General features: G+C 40.2%; 1 protein-coding gene across 3 annotated transcripts in view; it reads left to right on the forward strand.

Annotated features, from left to right (window-relative positions):
- Nucleotides 1–17,731, forward strand: part of LOC133258393 (phospholipid-transporting ATPase IB-like) — a 96,085-nt gene that overhangs the window by 35,577 nt on the left and 42,777 nt on the right. For all 3 annotated transcript variants that reach the window (XM_061434931.1, XM_061434929.1, XM_061434930.1), the window contains exons 14-23: nucleotides 1,526–1,614; nucleotides 1,888–1,929; nucleotides 2,595–2,670; nucleotides 5,961–6,066; nucleotides 6,650–6,732; nucleotides 7,072–7,121; nucleotides 9,280–9,349; nucleotides 11,444–11,528; nucleotides 15,168–15,307; nucleotides 16,811–16,949. In XM_061434931.1, coding sequence (XP_061290915.1) covers nucleotides 1,526–1,614; nucleotides 1,888–1,929; nucleotides 2,595–2,670; nucleotides 5,961–6,066; nucleotides 6,650–6,732; nucleotides 7,072–7,121; nucleotides 9,280–9,349; nucleotides 11,444–11,528; nucleotides 15,168–15,307; nucleotides 16,811–16,949 — 880 coding nt within the window. The remainder of the gene's footprint in view (nucleotides 1–1,525; nucleotides 1,615–1,887; nucleotides 1,930–2,594; nucleotides 2,671–5,960; nucleotides 6,067–6,649; nucleotides 6,733–7,071; nucleotides 7,122–9,279; nucleotides 9,350–11,443; nucleotides 11,529–15,167; nucleotides 15,308–16,810; nucleotides 16,950–17,731) is intronic.

Here is a 17,731-nt window from a genome sequence, read left to right on the forward strand (position 1 = left end):
CACAAATCAACCAATGTGATGCACCCTTTTAACAAAATGAAGGATAAGAAATGTATGCAATAGATGCAGAAAAAGCATTTGACAGAATTCAACATCCATGTATCATAAACGTATCAGTAAAGGGACTACAGAGGGAACATATTTCAACATAATAAAGGGTGTGTACAACAAGCTCACAGTTAAAAGTATACTCAGTGAAAACTGAAAAGGTTTTCCTCTAAGATCAAAAATAAAACAAGGATGCCTCCGCTTATTAGGGTAGCATTAAAAAAATGCTGCTTTTATTCAACTTAGAATTGTAAATCCTAGCCATGGCAGTTAGGCAAGAAAAATAAATAAAAGGCACCCAAATCAGAAAGGAAGAATTAAAGCTGTCTCTTTTGACATATGACATGTTATGTATGAATGAAGTCACTCAGTCGTGCCCGACTCTTTGCAACCCCATGGACAGTAGCCTGCACCAAGCTCCTCCGTCCATGGGATTTTCAAGGCAAGAGTACTGGAGTGGGTTGCCATTTCCTTCTCCAGGGAATCTTCCCAACCCAGGGATCGAACCCAGGTCTCTGGCATTGTAGACAGATGCTTTACCTTCTGAGCCACCAGGGAAGTCCACTATGTTATGTATAGAAAACCCTAAAGACTGCACCAAAAACCTGTAAGCAATAATAAAAAAAGAACCCAGGAAAGTTGCATGATACAAAACCAATATACAGAAATAAGTTGTTTCTAAAAATAAAAATAAATGTTTCTGAAAGCAAAAGTGAAAATTTCTGCCTTTTATTATCATTTCTGGTGACTTTACTTACAAATAGCTGGCGTCCATCTTGTCTATCCAAATAATGCAAAGATCTTAAAACTTAAAATCCACATTGCTTTGCAGTATTCATTGGACAGAAATGATCACCTACAAAATGTCCATTTGTCTTTAAAATGAGCATTATATTCATGATCATGATTAAAATGGTTTTGAGTCTGGTTTTCTTTTTCATCTGAGGTGTACATATATTGGTATATCAATACCAATCTACCTACTTAATGTTTTCTAGGTACTTTTAATGAGATTTCTTATGTCAGGAAAATGAACTTGGACTTCTGAATTTCTTAGGTTTGACGACTTGAAGTTTACTTTGCATATTACTATAGAATTTCATCTCCAGTGTAAAACAAAGAGAAGAGTATGGCTTCTGAAAGAAGTAAATATTAAAGATAGAATTCTTATAGATTGAAATCCTTGTTTTCTAAAAATTCATATAATTTGAGGATTTAAAGAGAAAGAATGCCATCTTTGCTCTCTAAATACATTTTAGGTTATGTCATTTATTATGCTAAGTTTTTCTTCATTTGAAGTGAAGTGAAGTGAAGTCACTCAGTTGTGTCTGACTCTTTGCAACCCCATGGACAGTAGCCTACCAGGCTCCGCCATCCGTGGGACTTTCCAGGCAAGAATACTGGAGTGGGATGCCATTTATTATGTTAAGTTTTTCTTCATTTAGTTCAATTTAAAATGTATTTCTTCTTTGTGTAGGTGGAATACTTATTCTCTGATAAGACAGGAACCCTCACTTGCAATGTTATGACGTTTAAGAAGTGCAGCATTGCGGGTATAACGTATGGGTAAGTGTTTTTATTGCCATACTCTGTTGAAAGTTCCCATTCTTTTTTCTTAACAAAATTAAGTAGCCTTCATTTACTCTAAAACTTATCTGAACTTCTAGTACTATAGCTATATCTGAATGAGATTGCAACTTAACATACCTTAAATGAAAACTTGGAGTGTTTTTATTTTCTAAAATACAGTTTACATCTACTTTTAAACATGATTGGAATTCCTAAAGAGTTTTATATTTATAACCTGTTCATCATATTTCCTCCCTCACTTTCTCTTAGAGATCTGTCAAGCAAAAGTGATGATGGTGCAAAAGGCTTAAGGTGACTAGACAACGTTCTCTCTTCCTTTGCCGGTGTTCCTTTTCCCCGGATGTTTTATCATGCTGGAACACTGACATGCAATCACACAGCCCCCATTGTTCAGACCCCCAGTGGCAGTTCTCAGGAAGCTCCCTTGTATGGATCTTTCCCATGTTTCAGAGAACCCAGATCTATTCTTCACTTTACTGTGTTGGTTGCAAATTACTCTGCCTCAAAATCTATATACCTATACCATTTTCAACACAAGTTTAAGCGTTTTCTAACGCAGCGTGAGGTCTGGGAAGTTGTATAATTTGACGGGGCCCTGTGTGTTCAGTCATGTCTGACTCTGTGTGACCTCTGGACTGTAGCCCCACCAGGTTCCTCTGTCCATGGTGGTTTTCCAGGCAAGAATTACTGGAGTGGGTTGCCATTCCCTTCTCCAGGGGATCTTCCCAACCCAAGGATCTACCCATGTCTCCTGAATCTCCTGCATTAGCAGGCTATTTCTTTTACCATCGAGCCACCAGGGAATTATAATTTGACAGAACACTGAATATTTACTAGTTGTAAGTGTGATTTAGGGAAAACAGAAGATGGGGCTATATTTCATTGGGTCAGTGTGATTGCTGACTGGTACTACCAGGAACTTATAGTTAAAATGAATCTTATCTGTTCTTCTTCAGTCAGTCTCCTTGCTTCATCTCAGACGCCTACGAATTCAATGACCCAGCATTATTGCAGAACTTTGAGAATGATCATGTAAGTCTGCTATTTTCCCTCTATGTTGACAGGGTATTGCGATATAACTTTCAAACATACATATATTTTCCTAAAAGGAAAAGAGAGAGAGTCTTGAAAAGTTCTTGGTATTAAAATAGTAAGCAAGGGATTTAACATGATAAGTATGAGCTATGCCTTGACTTTGGAGAAGGCGATGGCACCCCACTCCAGTACTCTTGCCTGGAAAATCCCATGGACAGAGGAGCCCGGTAGGCTGCAGTCCATGGGGTTGCTCAGAGTCGGACAGGACTGAGTGACTTCACTTTCACTTTTCACCTTCATGCACTGGAGAAGGAAATGGCAACCCACTCCAGTATTCTTGCCTGGAGAATCCCAGGGATGGCGGAGCCTGGTGGGCTGCCGTCTATGGGGTCGCACAGAGTCGGACATGACTGAAGCGACTTAGCAGCAGCAGCATGCCTTGACTTGAGTGTGAATGAATTCAGACGTTATATAGGAATATTATACTATGTAGCAATCTGTAAAATCCTATCTCTATGTGCTTTTAAACTCTTTTGGTTCTATAGCATGCAATCAATATCTTCACTTATCTATTTTAAGATATTGATCTAGCTGATGGGAAATCTTGATCTTTTTTTTTTTTCAATTTTATTTTATTTTTTTCAATTTTATTTTATTTTTAAACTTTACAAAATTGTATTAGTTTTGCCAAATATCAAAATGAATCCGCCACAGGTATACATGTGTTCCCCATTCTGAACCCTCCTCCCTCCTCCCTCCCCATACCCTCCCTCTGGGTCTTCCCAGTGCACCAGCCCCAAGCATCCAGTATCGTGCATCGAACCTGGACTAGTGACTTGTTTCATACATGATATTATACATGTTTCAATGTCATTCTCCCAAATCTTCCCACTCTCTCCCTCTCCCACAGAGTCCATAAGACTGTTCTATACATCAGTGTCTCTTTTGCTGTCTCATATACAGGGTTATTGTTACCATCTTTCTAAATTCCATATATATGCGTTAGTATACTGTATTGGTGTTTTTCTTTCTGGCTTACTTCACTCTGTATAATAGGCTCCAGTTTCATCCACCTCATTAGAACTGATTCAAATGTATTCTTTTTAATGGCTGAGTAATACTCCAGTGTGTATATGTACCACAGCTTTCTTATCCATTCATCTGCTGATGGACATCTAGGTTGCTTCCATGTCCTGGCTATTATAAACAGTGCTGCGATGAACATTGGGGTACCCGTGTCTCTTTCAATTCTGGTTTCCTCAGTGTGTATGCCCATCAGTGGGATTGCTGGATCATAAATTCGAACCCAAAACAATCAAGTAAATGGTAACGGGATCATACTTATCAGTAATTACCTTAAACGTAAATGGGTTGAATGCCCCCACCATAAGACAAAGACTGGCTGAATGGATACAAAAACAAGACCCCTACATATGTTGTCTACAAGAGACCCACCTCAAAACAGGGAACGCATACAGACTGAAAGTGAAGGGCTGGAAAAAGATTTTCCATGCAAATAGGGACCAAAAGAAAGCAGGAGTAGCAATACTCATATCAGATAAAATAGACTTTAAAACGAAATCTTGATCTTCTTAAAAATAAAAGTGATCTTTGGGACTTCCCCAGTAGACTAGTGGTTAAGATTCTGCCTTCCAACACAGGGAGCATGGGTTCAACCCCTGGTCAGGGAATTAAGATCCCAAATGCCTTGGGGAGCAGCCAAAAATTAAAATAAATAAAAGTGATCTTTAAAATGTAAAACCTGTACATGTTCTTCCTTTGCTTAAGACCCTTCTGAGGACTGGTACCACATTTAAGTAGAATCCTGACTTACTACTGTGGTCCTCTCTCTGTCTCCAACCTCATTCTGTGTCATTGACCCCTACACTCAAGATGCAGGAGCCACATTTATCTTGAAGCTCCACTAATGATGAATCTGTGTCCTGATTTTGGGTCCTGGGAAAGTGCTACAACCTTTGGTGTGTGCCACCACACATGTGAACACAGACCCACAACTAACCTTTCCATTTAGGTCTTAATTTAAACATCTAAATATGCTTTTTTCCCCTTATCAGTTCAGTTCAGTTTAGTAAGTCAGTTGTGTCCGACTCTTTACAACCCCATGGACAGCAGCATGCCAGGCTTCCCTGACCATCACCAACTCCCAGAGCTTACTCAAATTCATGTATATTGAGTCGGTGATGCCATCCAACCATCTCATCCTCTCTCATCCCCTTCTCCTCCCACCTTCAATCTTTTCCAGCATCAGGGTCCTTTCCAATGAGTTAGTTCTTTGCATCTGGTGGCCAAAGTATTGGAGTGTCAGCTTCAGCATCAGTCCTTTTGGTGAATATTCAGGACTGATTTCCTTTAGGATTGACTGGTTTGATCTCCTTGTAGTCCAAGGGACTCTCAAGAATCTTCTCCAACACCACAGTTCAAAAGCATCATTTGGTGCCCAGCTTTCTTTATAGTCCAACTCTCACATCCATACATGACTACTGGAAAAACCATAGCTTTGACTAGACGGACCTTTGTTGGCAAAGTAATGTCTGCAAAGCAAATTCTGCTTTTTAATATGCTGTCTAGGTTGGTCATAGCTTTTCTTCCCAGGAGCAAGCATCTTTTAATTTCATGGCTGCAGTCACCATCTGCAGTGATTTTGGAGCCCCCCAAAATAAAGTCTCTCACTGTTTCCATTGTTTTCCCATCTATTTGCCATGAAGTGATGGGACCGGATGCCATTATCTTAGTTTTCTGAATGTTGAGTTTTAAGCCAGCTTTTCACTCTCTTCTTTCACTTTCATCAAGGAGTCTTTAGTTCTTCTTTGCTTTCTGCCATAAGGGTGGTGTCATCTGCATATCTGTTATTGTTATTTCTCCCGGCAATCTTGATTCCAGCTTGTGCTTCATCCAGCCCAGCATTTCGCATGGTGTACTCAGCATCACCTCCCTAAAATAGGCCCCTGACTTCCCTATCACACCCCTTCCTTGTTTCTTCCAGCTTTGTGAACACCTGTGTTCCCAAGGAGAACAAACATCCCTAGACAGCAGGGTCTTCCTGTTCCCTGTGGTCGCCCCAGCCCCCGCCTCTCCCCCTGACTCAGCCTCCACTCCACAAACACATTCTGAATGTGTAGTATGGTTTCTAGCCAGTGCGTTACTCTGTATGGACCTGAGGTGAAATCTCACTTGGTATATATATATATATATATGCAGATTATGTAGGACTTTTGAGTTGAGGGGCAGGTTGGAAGAGACTCATTAGCTGTGTTCCTTTCTTACAGCCCACGAAAGAGTATATAAAGGAATTTCTTACCCTGTTGTGTGTGTGCCACACTGTTGTTCCAGAGAGAGAGGGAAACAACATAAGCTACCAGGCCTCCTCTCCAGGTAGGTGCTGTGTGCCCGTGAACGCCTGGCAGGCGGTGAGCCCACAGAGGAAGGGGAGCCATCACGGATCCCCAGTTGCGCCTGCCTTTCTCCTTCCCTGAAATTCTTACCTGTTTGGGGCATTCGTACACAGCTCTGAGCCACTTTGAAGCTCTGGGGCTCCCACTCTCCACATACCCCATACACCCCCAAAGTGCCCAGAAGGCTGCAGGGTGTGGTCTTGGAGCAGGGGCTTAGAAGCAGGTTACAGTCAGTAAGCAGGCACAGGGCAGGTTAAGGCCATGCAACATTTTATGGAAGTGCTACTAATGTTGTAGAGAACAGAGAAGACCTCAGTGAGCAGGAGGAAAGTGTTTCAATTCCAGGCTGGTGGATTAGTCCCACTGACCGAGGCCCTGCTTAACCAGATTTCCTCTACTGTCAACACTCTGTTACCTAGAAGCACTGATAAACGCATTTGGCTAGAAAACCCCAAGTTCTAAAGAATGACATGATATTTTACTGCTGGAGAAATCTGTATTAAATTAAATATAATGTTAATACACTTGCTCAATCTCCATTAATACAGGCCTTTTATTGACAGATGAAGCAGCTTTAGTGAAAGGAGCAAAGAAACTTGGCTTTGTTTTCACTACAAGGATGCCGAACTCAGTCACCATAGAAGCTGTGAGTAATACTTGATATACTTTCTAGCGGTTTACATGCACCTGCTCATCCAGAGACACACGTGTACAATTTTTCTAATCATGCTGATTTTAGATTGGAGAGGTGTTTCAATCTTAATCTGTTGCTATAGGAAGCACTTTTGTTAATACTGTCCAGGTTGCAAACAATATTCTTACCAGAGGAGGGCACTGTCATCTCATCAGACTTGCAGGAAAGCTTTATTTTGAAAAAGATATGTATTTGGAGGGTGAAACTTGTTCATGATTGGGAGAGTGAGTGACTTTGTGAGACAAATACTTTTTTCCTAAGGTAAGAATATGTTGTCTTATTTTCCTGTAGATGGGAGAAGAACTCACATTTGAAATTCTTAATGTACTGGAATTTTCTAGGTAAGCTATCTTTTCGATCTGTATGTGAATTTTCCAGGGCTCTTCTTTGACTATTCAACTGAGATTTGGCTGTAAATGAAAACCTAATAACAGAATCCTGAAATTCTAGTTAGCTTCTATACACCCTTGCATCTCAGTTCAGTTCTTGCTTCTCTAAGGCCTCATTATAATAATTGTTTTAATTGGAACACTCTTCTCTGAGGCTTGCTGCTGCTGCTAAGTCGCTTCAGTCGTGTCCAACTCTGTGCGACCCCATAGACGGAAGCCCACCAGGCTCCCCCGTCCCTGGGATTCTCCAGACAAGAACACTGGAGTGGGTTGCCATTTCCTTCTCCAATGCATGAAAGTGAAAAGTGAAAGGGAAGTCACTCAGTCGTGTCCGACTCTTAGCGACCCCATGGACTACAGCCTACCAGGCTCCCCATCCATGGGGTTTTCCAGGCAAGAGTACTGGAGTGGGGTGCCATTGCCTTCTCCATCTCTGAGGCTTAAGCATTTCAATTTTACCAGGATTTTCTTCTCCCTGAAGGATATCCTCCTCCTCTCTTTTGGCCATCATTTCTATGAACTTCTTACTTCTCTTCCAATCATGGACATCTTTTTCTTGATCAGTATTATTCCTGAGGGAAAATAAAGTTCTTTTTTTTTGAAAGAGCTTGAAAACATGGAGGAATAATGACTGAGAGCCCAGCTGGTCTGTGGGACATGTTCAGAACTGTCCTCTGAGGCCCACGGTGACCATACCACGTGGAGGACTTGCAGTTGGGGCTCAGTTTAAATGACCTTCCCAATGTCTATAAGCAAATATGTGGCAGAATCAGGTTTGAAATTCAGGTCTACTGGTTCCAAAGTCCTTGGTATTGTCAACCAATCTGTGCCTCCAGAGGTGAAAGAAAACTTGCTGTTTGGTCGTTAAGCCGCATCCAACTTGTTATGACCCCATGGACTGCAGCACAGCTGGGTTCCCTGTCCTTCACTGTCTCCTGGAGTTTGCTTAAATTCAAAGAAAAGTTAAAGAATTTTTTTAAAAATGTATTTTCATCTCCACGGCGTGCATTGCAATGTATAAAGCTAAAAATATTTTTCTAGAACACTGTTCAAGGAGTAAGGTGGCCTTGATGACCGCCTGTTTGTGCGGCCTCTGCTCCAGTCATGTTGAGGGCGATAAAGAATATTGAACAGTATGACTTGATGGGGACTGTGGTGCTCCAGGAGGTGGCGGTTTACCTCTGGGGCCTGGGAGCCTGTGCCGGGAGGTGGGGTTTGGGCTGGTGACTGAACGGTGGAAGGAGAGTTAAGAGTGGGCGAATGACCTGGTTAGGGGGAAGGACTGTCTTGGCCAGTTTACCGTGACCGTGTGTGGAGGACAGAGGTGAGAGGAGATCTTCAAGCCGATTTGGGCTCCTAAATCAGGAACAAAAGCAGTGAGTTTAGGTTCTATGATAGCTATAACACACACACACACACACACACACACACACACAATCCAGAGGGTTTTGAGACGGAACTATACATTCAAAAGATTCTGGCATCTACCGAGCCAGCAATTTAACATCTCTGTGCAGGAAAACGGGGCCAGAAAGGTCTAGTTGATGAAGATGGTGTGAGGACTGAAAAACACACAGGACCAGGCCTGCTTTCACCTCCTCTCATCAGTTTTTAATCATTATATTAAACGCATTACATGTATATAAAGTTTGTGTATTTTAAGTAATATACGTGTTGTATAATGCTGCTGCTGCTAAGTTGGGTCAGTCGTGTCCGACTCTGTGCGACTCCATAGATGGCAGCCTGTACATGTGTATATATAATACATAAAGATGTTACATTATATATACATCATGTGCTATATTATAATAGTACATATTAATCTAATATATCCTAATATAATCTATTGTATATACTTGTGTCAGTAAATTCCCAAGGAAGAAAAGAATAGTAGTAGACAAAGGTGGAGATTTATAATCAGAATCTCAGTTAAAGGAAGTCTATAAAGAAGGAAGAAGAGGAGGCTGGCAATAAACGTGCCAGCCTTTTCAGCCATAGGCAGCTGAGGATTCTAACAATTAGAGTTCTTTTGACTTTGAGTTTTTGCTTGAGTGGTAGCTCCATATACTGAGGAAAGCAGAAACTAACAATGCTTTTGATATTGTTTTAGTAATAGAAAGAGGATGTCTATAATTGTCCGAACTCCTGAAGGACAGCTCCGGCTCTACTGCAAAGGGGCTGTAAGTACTGGGATTCATTATTATGTAATGAATTTTAAAATGTCGTTACTTTGTATGTGCTGTTATCACTGGTGGTTGACAGCATTAGATTGGAAAGTCCGTCTCAAGGCCGTCAAACCCACTGAAATGCCACCAGAATTTTATTAAACTTTGATGTCAGTGAAAACGTGCCGTCAGTTATTTTTCTGAGAACCAATGATTTGCAGTTTGGGCTACTACAAGTAATGCTCTTGTGACCATTTGTTTGCAACTCTCTCTATGCACATATAGTTTTATCTCTCACTGGTAAATATCAAGGAGTAAAATTATTGGATCACATGGGAGCTATATATCAACTTCTTAAGAAACCACCAAGTTGAAGTTACATTCTTACCAGCAGTTGTTGCCAACATTTGGCCTGGTTAGTCTTTTTAATTTTGCCGTTCTGATAGGTGTGTATCTCACTGTGAGTTTAATTTACATTTCCATGATGACTGATGATAGCAAACATCCTTCCATGTGTTTGTCATCTGTGATGAGGGTTCCCAAGACTACTGCTGTGCTTTCGGTGAGTCTCTAAAAGGATTCATGGGACTTAGCACATAGTCATGGACCTGAGGTGGAAATATTATTCATAACTTCAAATTCAATTTCTTTAATAATATAGAGCTCTTCAGAACATTTTTTCTAATTAGCTAGTTAGCTTTGATTTGTGGTTTTTATAGAACTTTTCTATTTCATCCAAGTTGTGGAACTTACTTATTTCATCCAAGTTGTGGAATTTTTCCTAGTTGTGGAAAAATTGTTCATCACAGTCTCTTTACTGTTTTAAATTTTACTTATTTATTTTTGGCTGTGCTGGTTCATTGTTGTGGATTACTCTCTAGCTGCAGTGTGTGGGTTTCTCATTGCCATGGCTTCTCTTGTGGTGGTGCACGGGCTTAGTTGCTTCACGGTAGCTGGAATCCTCCAGGACCAGGGATGGAACCCGTGTCCCCTGCATTGGCACACAGATTCTTAACGACTGGTTAAGAAAGTCTTAAGACCAGGGAAGTCTTCTTTGTTTTTTTTCAATCTTCATTTTTGTTTATGTGTGAACGTGTGTCTTTAAAATGTGTTTCTTCTAAGAAGCATGCCATTGGTTCTAGTGTTTTAAATCTGTTCTGGAAATCTCTGCCTTTTAACTGATGTTTAGCCCATTTATATAGTATGGTTATCTATATGACTAGGTTTGAATATATCATCTTGCCATTTATTTTCTCTTTGTCCCAGTTATTCTTTTCCCCCCATATTTCTTTTTTATTTTATACTTTCTTTTGGATTACTTGAATATTTTTTTCCAATTTCCTTGTTTTAAAGTTTTTATTTTAGTAGTTGCTTTGTGGCTTATAATAGGTATCTTTATTACATTTCTCCTTCAAGTGATATTATATTACTTCACATATAGTGCAAGAACCTTACAATTCTATATTTCCATTTCTCTCTCCTAATCCTTCTGGTATGCTGGTCATACATTTTAATTTTACAAATGTTACAAGCTTCACACTTTACAGCTAATCATTTTGTCCAATTTCTTAGAATAAAAAGAACTAGATAATGAGAGAAATAATGTATATATATATATATATGCCCATGCCAACACCATGTTCATTGCTTTTCAGACTCATATTTCCATCTGGCATAATGATCTTTTGTCTGAAGGAGTTCCTTTACCATATCTTACAACATAGATCTATTGGTGATACATTTTTTCAGTCTAAGTCAGAAAGAAAATATTTATTTCATCTTTATTTTTTCTAACCTTTTGAAGTAAATTTTTGCTGAGTATAGACTTCTAGGCTGACCATTTTTTTTTTCTTTCGGTGCTGTACAGACTTCGCTTTACTGGCTTCTCACGTGCATTGTCCCCATGAGATATTTGCTCTGTTCCTTGTCTTTCTTCCTCTGTATGTAACATCTTTTTTTTCCTGGAATTGTGCTTTCACTGGGGCTTCTGGAGCTCCTTCACTTCTATGAGCTATAACAAAAAAATGATAAAAGTTTTCATAATTCAGATGATTAGGCTTAGATAAGATGTTAATCACAGTGTGTGTTTGTGTGGCTTTTTTTCTATAGGATTCAGTGATTTATGAGAGACTTTCAGAAAATTCTCTCTTTGTGGAGGAGACATTAGTCCATCTGGAAAATTTTGCTAAAGAAGGTAAGTGAAAATTATTTAGAATTGAGTTCCCTTTTGTAATGCTGTCCTTAACTGTTGAAATTATACCTCAATGCGTGCTCGGGGGAGCTTGCTGGTATGTGAGACTTTGTATGCCTTCTGTTTGGTTAAAAATAAATGGTTCAAAAAATAAACAACTAAAAATAAATGGTTCCCCAAACAAGCCCTGTCCAGGCAGTATTATTATTTTCCCTTTCTTCCCCTCCAACAGTATTTTGTGCTTAGTTGCATACACTAAAATGTATGTTTTTACTGTGGGCTCTTCCTTGATTCCTAAAGCAGTGTCTTCAGTCTATTATCTATTTCTAGGCAGAGGATGAGATGCTTGGATGGCATCACTGACTTGATGGACATGAGTTTGAGCAGGCTCCAGGAGTTGGTGAGGGATAGGGAAGCCTGGCGTGCTGCAGTCCATGGGGTCCCAAAGAGTCAGACACGACTGAGGGACTGAACTGAACTGGAAATATAGAGAGGTTTTTTGGTTTTTTTTTTGGTTTGTGTTGTGTGTTTTGAAGTTAATCATTTTGTGTATAACTCAGAATGCTGGCATAGTTGATATTTTCCTGCATTCTTTTATCCTTCTGATTTTGACTTATCACCCATCTCTTTATGAAATATATTCCTTGAGTGAGTTTTGAAGAAGAACAACATCCATTGAAAGGTTTATAGATGCTTTGAAAAGCAAAGAGTAATACTGATTAAGATTACCTTGAAAAGTATAGTCTACTTTCTCTTTTTAGTTTACAACTGCTGCTTCCTACAGACACATGTGTGTCTTATGTGAGAGTATGGATATTTTGCAAGTTTACATTTTGGATCTTTTAGTAGTCTCTGAAAATATACCTGTGCTGTAGGTTGGTTACAATAGGTAGAAGCATATGGGAATTATATTGATCACAACTTCTATAGGTCTTCTGCAGAGAGCTGTGTGTGTGTGTGCTCAGTAGCTCAGTCATGTCCAACTCTTGGGACCCCATGGACTGTAGCCCTCCAGGCCCCTCTGTCCATGGGATACTGGAGTGGGTTGCCATTTCCTCCTCCAGGGGATCTTCTTGACCCAGGGATCGAATCCTTGTCTACTGCTTGGCAGGCAGCTTCTTTACCGCTGAGCCACCTGAGAAGCCTGTTCTGCAGAGAAACAGGAAATTCTCAAGTGTTTGAATGTTTTGCCAGAATTAACCTAAAATATTACAATCCGATTTAAAATTTTTTTCAGGCATGTCATTGTAGTTCAGTTCAGTCACTCAGCCATGTCCGACTTTTTGCGACCCCATGGACTGCAGCCTGCCAGGCTTCCCTGTCCATCACCAACTCCTGGAGCTTGCTCAAACTCATGTCCATCAAGTTGGTGATATCATCCAACCATCTCATCCTCTATTGTCCCCTTTTCCTCCTGCCTTCAATCTTTCTCAGGGTCTTTTCCAATGAGTCAGTGCTTCACATCAGTACCCAAAGTATTAGAGTTTCAGCTTCAACATCAGTCCTTCCAACTCAGGACTGATTTCCTTTAGGATTGACTGGTTTGATCTCCTTGAAGTCCAAGGGACTCTCAAGAGTCTTCTCTAACACCACAGTTTATAAGCATCAGTTCTTCAGCGTTCAGCTTTCTTTATGGTCCAACTCTCACATTCATACATGACTCCTGGAAAAACCATAGCTTTGACTAGACAGACCTTTGTTGGCAAAGTAATGTCTCTGCTTTTTAATATGCTGTCTAGGATGGCCATCATGGGAAATAGATGGGGAAACAGTGGAAACAGTGGCTGACTTTATTTTTGGGGGACTCCAAAATCACTGCAGATGGTGATTTCAGCCATGAAATTAAAAGACACTTACTCCTTGGAAGGAAAGTTATGACCAACCTAGATAGCATATTCAAAACCAGAGACATTACTTTGCCAACAAAAGTCCATCTAGTCAAGGCTACGGTTTTTCCAGTGGTCATGTATGAATGTGAGATTGGGACTGTGAAGAAAGCTGAGCGCCAAAGAATTGATGCTTTTGAACTGTGGTGTTAGAGAAGACTCTTGAGAGTCCCTTGGACTGCAAGGAGATCCAACCAGCGCATCCTAAAGGAGATCAGTCCTGGGTGTTCATTGGAAGCACTGATGCTAAAGCTGAAACTCCAATACTTTGGCCACCTCATGCAAAGAGTTGACTCGTTTGAAAAGACCCTGATGCTGGAAAAGATTGAAGGTAGGAGGAGAAGGGGACAGAGGATGAGATGGCTGGATGGCATCACTGACTCAATGCACATGATTTTGGGTGAACTCCAGGAGTTGGTGATGGACAGGGAGGCCTGGCGTGCTGCGATTCATGGGGTCTCAAAGAGTCGGACACGACTGAGAGACTGAACTGAACTGAACTGAGGATGGTCATAGTTTTTCTTCCAAGGAGCAAGCATCTTTTAATTTCATGGCTGCAGTCACCATCTGCAGTGATTTTGGAGCCCCCCAAAATAAAGTCTCTCATTGTTTCCTTTGTTCCCCCATCTATTTGCCATGAAGTGATGGGACCACATGCCATGATCTTAGTTTTCTGAATGTTGAGCTTTTAAGCCAACTTTTTCACTCTCCTCTTTCACTTTCATCAAGAGGCTCTTTAGTTCCTCTTTGCTTTCTGCCATAAGGGTGGTGTCATCTGCATATCTGAGGTTATTGATATTTCTCCCGACAATCTTGGTTCTAGCTTGTGCTTCATCCAGTCTGGCATTTCATATGATGTACCCTGCATATAAGTTAAATAAGCAGGGTGACTATATACAGCCTTGATGTACTCCTTTCCCAATTTGGAACAAGTCCATTGTTCCATGTCTGGTTCTAACTGTTGCTTCTTGCTCTGCATACAGATTTCTCAGGAGGCAGGTAAGTGGTTTGGTATTCCCATCTCTTGAAGAATTTTCCACGGTTTGCTGTGATCCACACAGTCAAAAGCTTTAACGTAGTTGATGAAGCAGAGATAGATGTTTTTCAGAATTCTCTTGCTTTTTCTGTGACCCAGAGGAGGTTGGCAATTTGATCTCTGGTTCCTCTGCCTTTTCTAAATCCAGCTTGAACACCTTGGAATTCAAGTTAATTTTCTGTTATCTCAGCATTTGTTGGGCTTACTTTGATATTGGAAACTGAAGCCTCTTATTCTTTCCTTCATTTGACAAATAGTTATTGAGCATCTATATAGTGCCCTGCAGTGTTCTCAGCTTCCAGGGCAGAAGTGAAGAAAACATAGACAGCTAATGTCCTGCAAGAATATGCCAGTGATAGATGATGTCATGGGGTGAGGAGTGCTATGGAGAGAAAATAAACAGGGAAAAGGGACAGAGCGACGAGGTGCTCTCTGTGTAGGGTGAGTTAGGTAGAGCCCGCAGGAAGGGAGAATGACAAGCCCTCAGGAGAATGCGTTCTGGGTGTAGGATGTTCAAGTCCAAATGTCGGGGAACACGAGGACCAGCGAGGGTACTACAGTGAGCAAGGACGAGGGGAGGAGGGAAGATGAGTAAGAAGACCAGGTGGCACGAATGCCTTTATTGTCCCATGGGCTCCGAAATACTTTTGGATTTTGTTTTCAAATTCTCTACTTCTATCCAATCACTGGAAGCCTCACCAGGTGATCTCTCTCTTGCAGGTCTGAGAACTCTCTGTGTTGCCTACATAGACTTAACTGAGATAGAGTATGAGCAGTGGCTGGTCATGTATAAGAAAGCCATCACAGTGGTAAAAGACAGAATGAAAACTCTGGAAGACTGTTACGATAGTATTGAAAAGGTAATGTACCCCGTATGTGTTGTCCATGCCAACACATTTGAAGAAAATGAGCTTATCAGTGTAGTCATATCTTGGTGTCATGTTAAAAGTTCAGGTAAATTTTTTTTATGAAGTATACATCTGTCTTATTGTATCGAGAATTCATAAAATGTCTTTTAAACTATTCAAAATATTTCTCCCTGTTTTGAATCATATCCGAGTCACTTCAGTCTTGTTATCCTCTGTATAGTTTTACCCACATGAAAAGAAATACATGTTTATTATAGAAAAATAAGCTAGAATAATATATAATAATCATCTGAAATGTTGGGCTAATGACTGAGTTCCAGTCTCTTCCCTTTGTTCTTTTGTGTGTTTTATATATTAGTATTCTATTGTATGTATTTATGTGTGTGTGTGTGCTCAATTGCTCAGTCTGGTCTGACTTTTTATGACCCCATGGACTGTAGCCCACCAGACTCCTCTGTCCTTGGAACTCCCCATGCAAGAATACTGGAGTGAGTTGCTATACCCTCCTCCAGGGGATCTTCCCAACCCAGGGATTGAACCCATGTCTCCTGCATTGGCAGGTGGATTCTTTACCACTGAGCCACCTGAGAAGCCCCTAACTTAACCTAACCCTCATTTAATTGGTATATTTAGACCACTATAAACATTTAGGCCATGTTTATAGTGATGATTAGTTTAATATATACTGTATTTGTAACTGTTTTTATTTGTTCCCACTTTTTAAATTTTTTTTCTTCACTCTTTTCTGCTTTCTTTGGTTCTAACTGAGCACTATACATGATCTGCTTTCTTGCTCTCTTTTTTAGTATATCAATCATACTTCCTTTAAAAATGTTTTTAGTGATTGTCAGAGTTTGAAAAGTCCACTTTTAAGTAACACTGTAACCACTTCTCTCTGGTGGTAGGCCAATACTTCACAATAGGAAGAAAAACTATAAAATAAACCATCTGGTGATAAGAGATTTATGGAGAAAATTATGAAATTTTTCTTACAGACAAAAGTAAGGACCCATACATGTGTAAGGGTTTATATATTATATGGTGGTGGTGGTTTAGTTGCTAAGTCGTGTCTAACTCTTGCGACTCCATAGACTGTAGCCCACCAGGCTCCTCTGTCCATGGGATTTTCCAGGCAAGAATACTGGAGTGGATTGCCATTTCCTCCTCCAATGGAAATTCCCAACCCAGGGATTGAACCTGTGTCTCCTGCATTGGCAGGTGGGTTCTTTACCACTGAGCCATGAGGGATGCACTATAGTGAAATAGGGACAAACAAAGAGACCAGTGGAAGATACTAGAAAAAATGTATGAGTGTATGCACATGTGGGACTTTGCATAATCAGTTATTAGATAGCATGTCTTTTATCAAAATTTGCTCTGTTTATTCCATCTTAAAATATTATCTTTACACTTGATCTTAGCCCAAAGGCCAAGAAACGATATATTTTTATCTTTAATTAGCAGTAATGACTATCTTTCCCCAAAAACATCTAGAAGTTTCTACTACTTGGAGCCACAGCCATTGAGGATCGCCTTCAAGCACGTGTTCCAGAAACGATAACAAGTCTATTGAAAGCGAACATAAAAATATGGGTCTTGACAGGAGATAAACAAGAAACTGCAATTAACATAGGTAAGAGACACAAAGAATGTTTTTTAAAAGCCTGGTTGTACATGTATCCTAAATATGGCCTACAGTTAAGAGTATATGGTTGAGCTGCCTTCAAGTAATAGTTTTTTATTTCTTCAGGAAAGTACAGAGCAGTGAAATCTTGCCATCATGTGGTACAGAATTCAAACAAACTAAGCAAAGCAAACTCTTAATCTTTCCTTCACTGTCTTGAAACAATAGATTGCAGAATGCCCATGAGTCATATATAATTTCTTGTTCTTTTCCTTTGATTCTTGAAGTTATGACATTTTTTCTCTAATGAAGTATATATTGGGTTGGCCAAAAAGTTCGTCTTGGTTTTTCCATAAAATCTTACAGAAAAACCCGAATGAATCCGAATATCTGTGTTTGAATTGTATGTTTATTCATAAACATTTTAATCATTATCAAAATATTGAGTTAGTTTTTTTCCTAAGCTCTGATGTCACTTGTTTGACTTTATAGTTTTATTATTATTATTATTATTTCACTGTTTGATGGTATGTTAGGGTTCAGATGTGTGGAAAAGGAGTTGAGCAACTTCCCTGGTGGTCCAGTGGCCAAGACTGCACTCCCAATGCAGGGGGCTCGGGTTTGATCCATGGTCAGGGAATTAGATCCCACCTGTGGCAACCCACTCCAGTACTCTTGCCTGGAAAATCCCATGGGTGGAGGAGCCTGGTAGGCTGCAGTCCATGGGGTCGCGAAGAGTCGGACACGACTGAGCGACTTCACTTTCACTTTTCACTTTCATGCATTGGAGA

Source organism: Bos javanicus, chromosome 12 (assembly GCF_032452875.1).
Source record: "Bos javanicus breed banteng chromosome 12, ARS-OSU_banteng_1.0, whole genome shotgun sequence".
In the NCBI taxonomy this organism is placed as follows: Eukaryota; Metazoa; Chordata; class Mammalia; order Artiodactyla; family Bovidae; genus Bos; species Bos javanicus.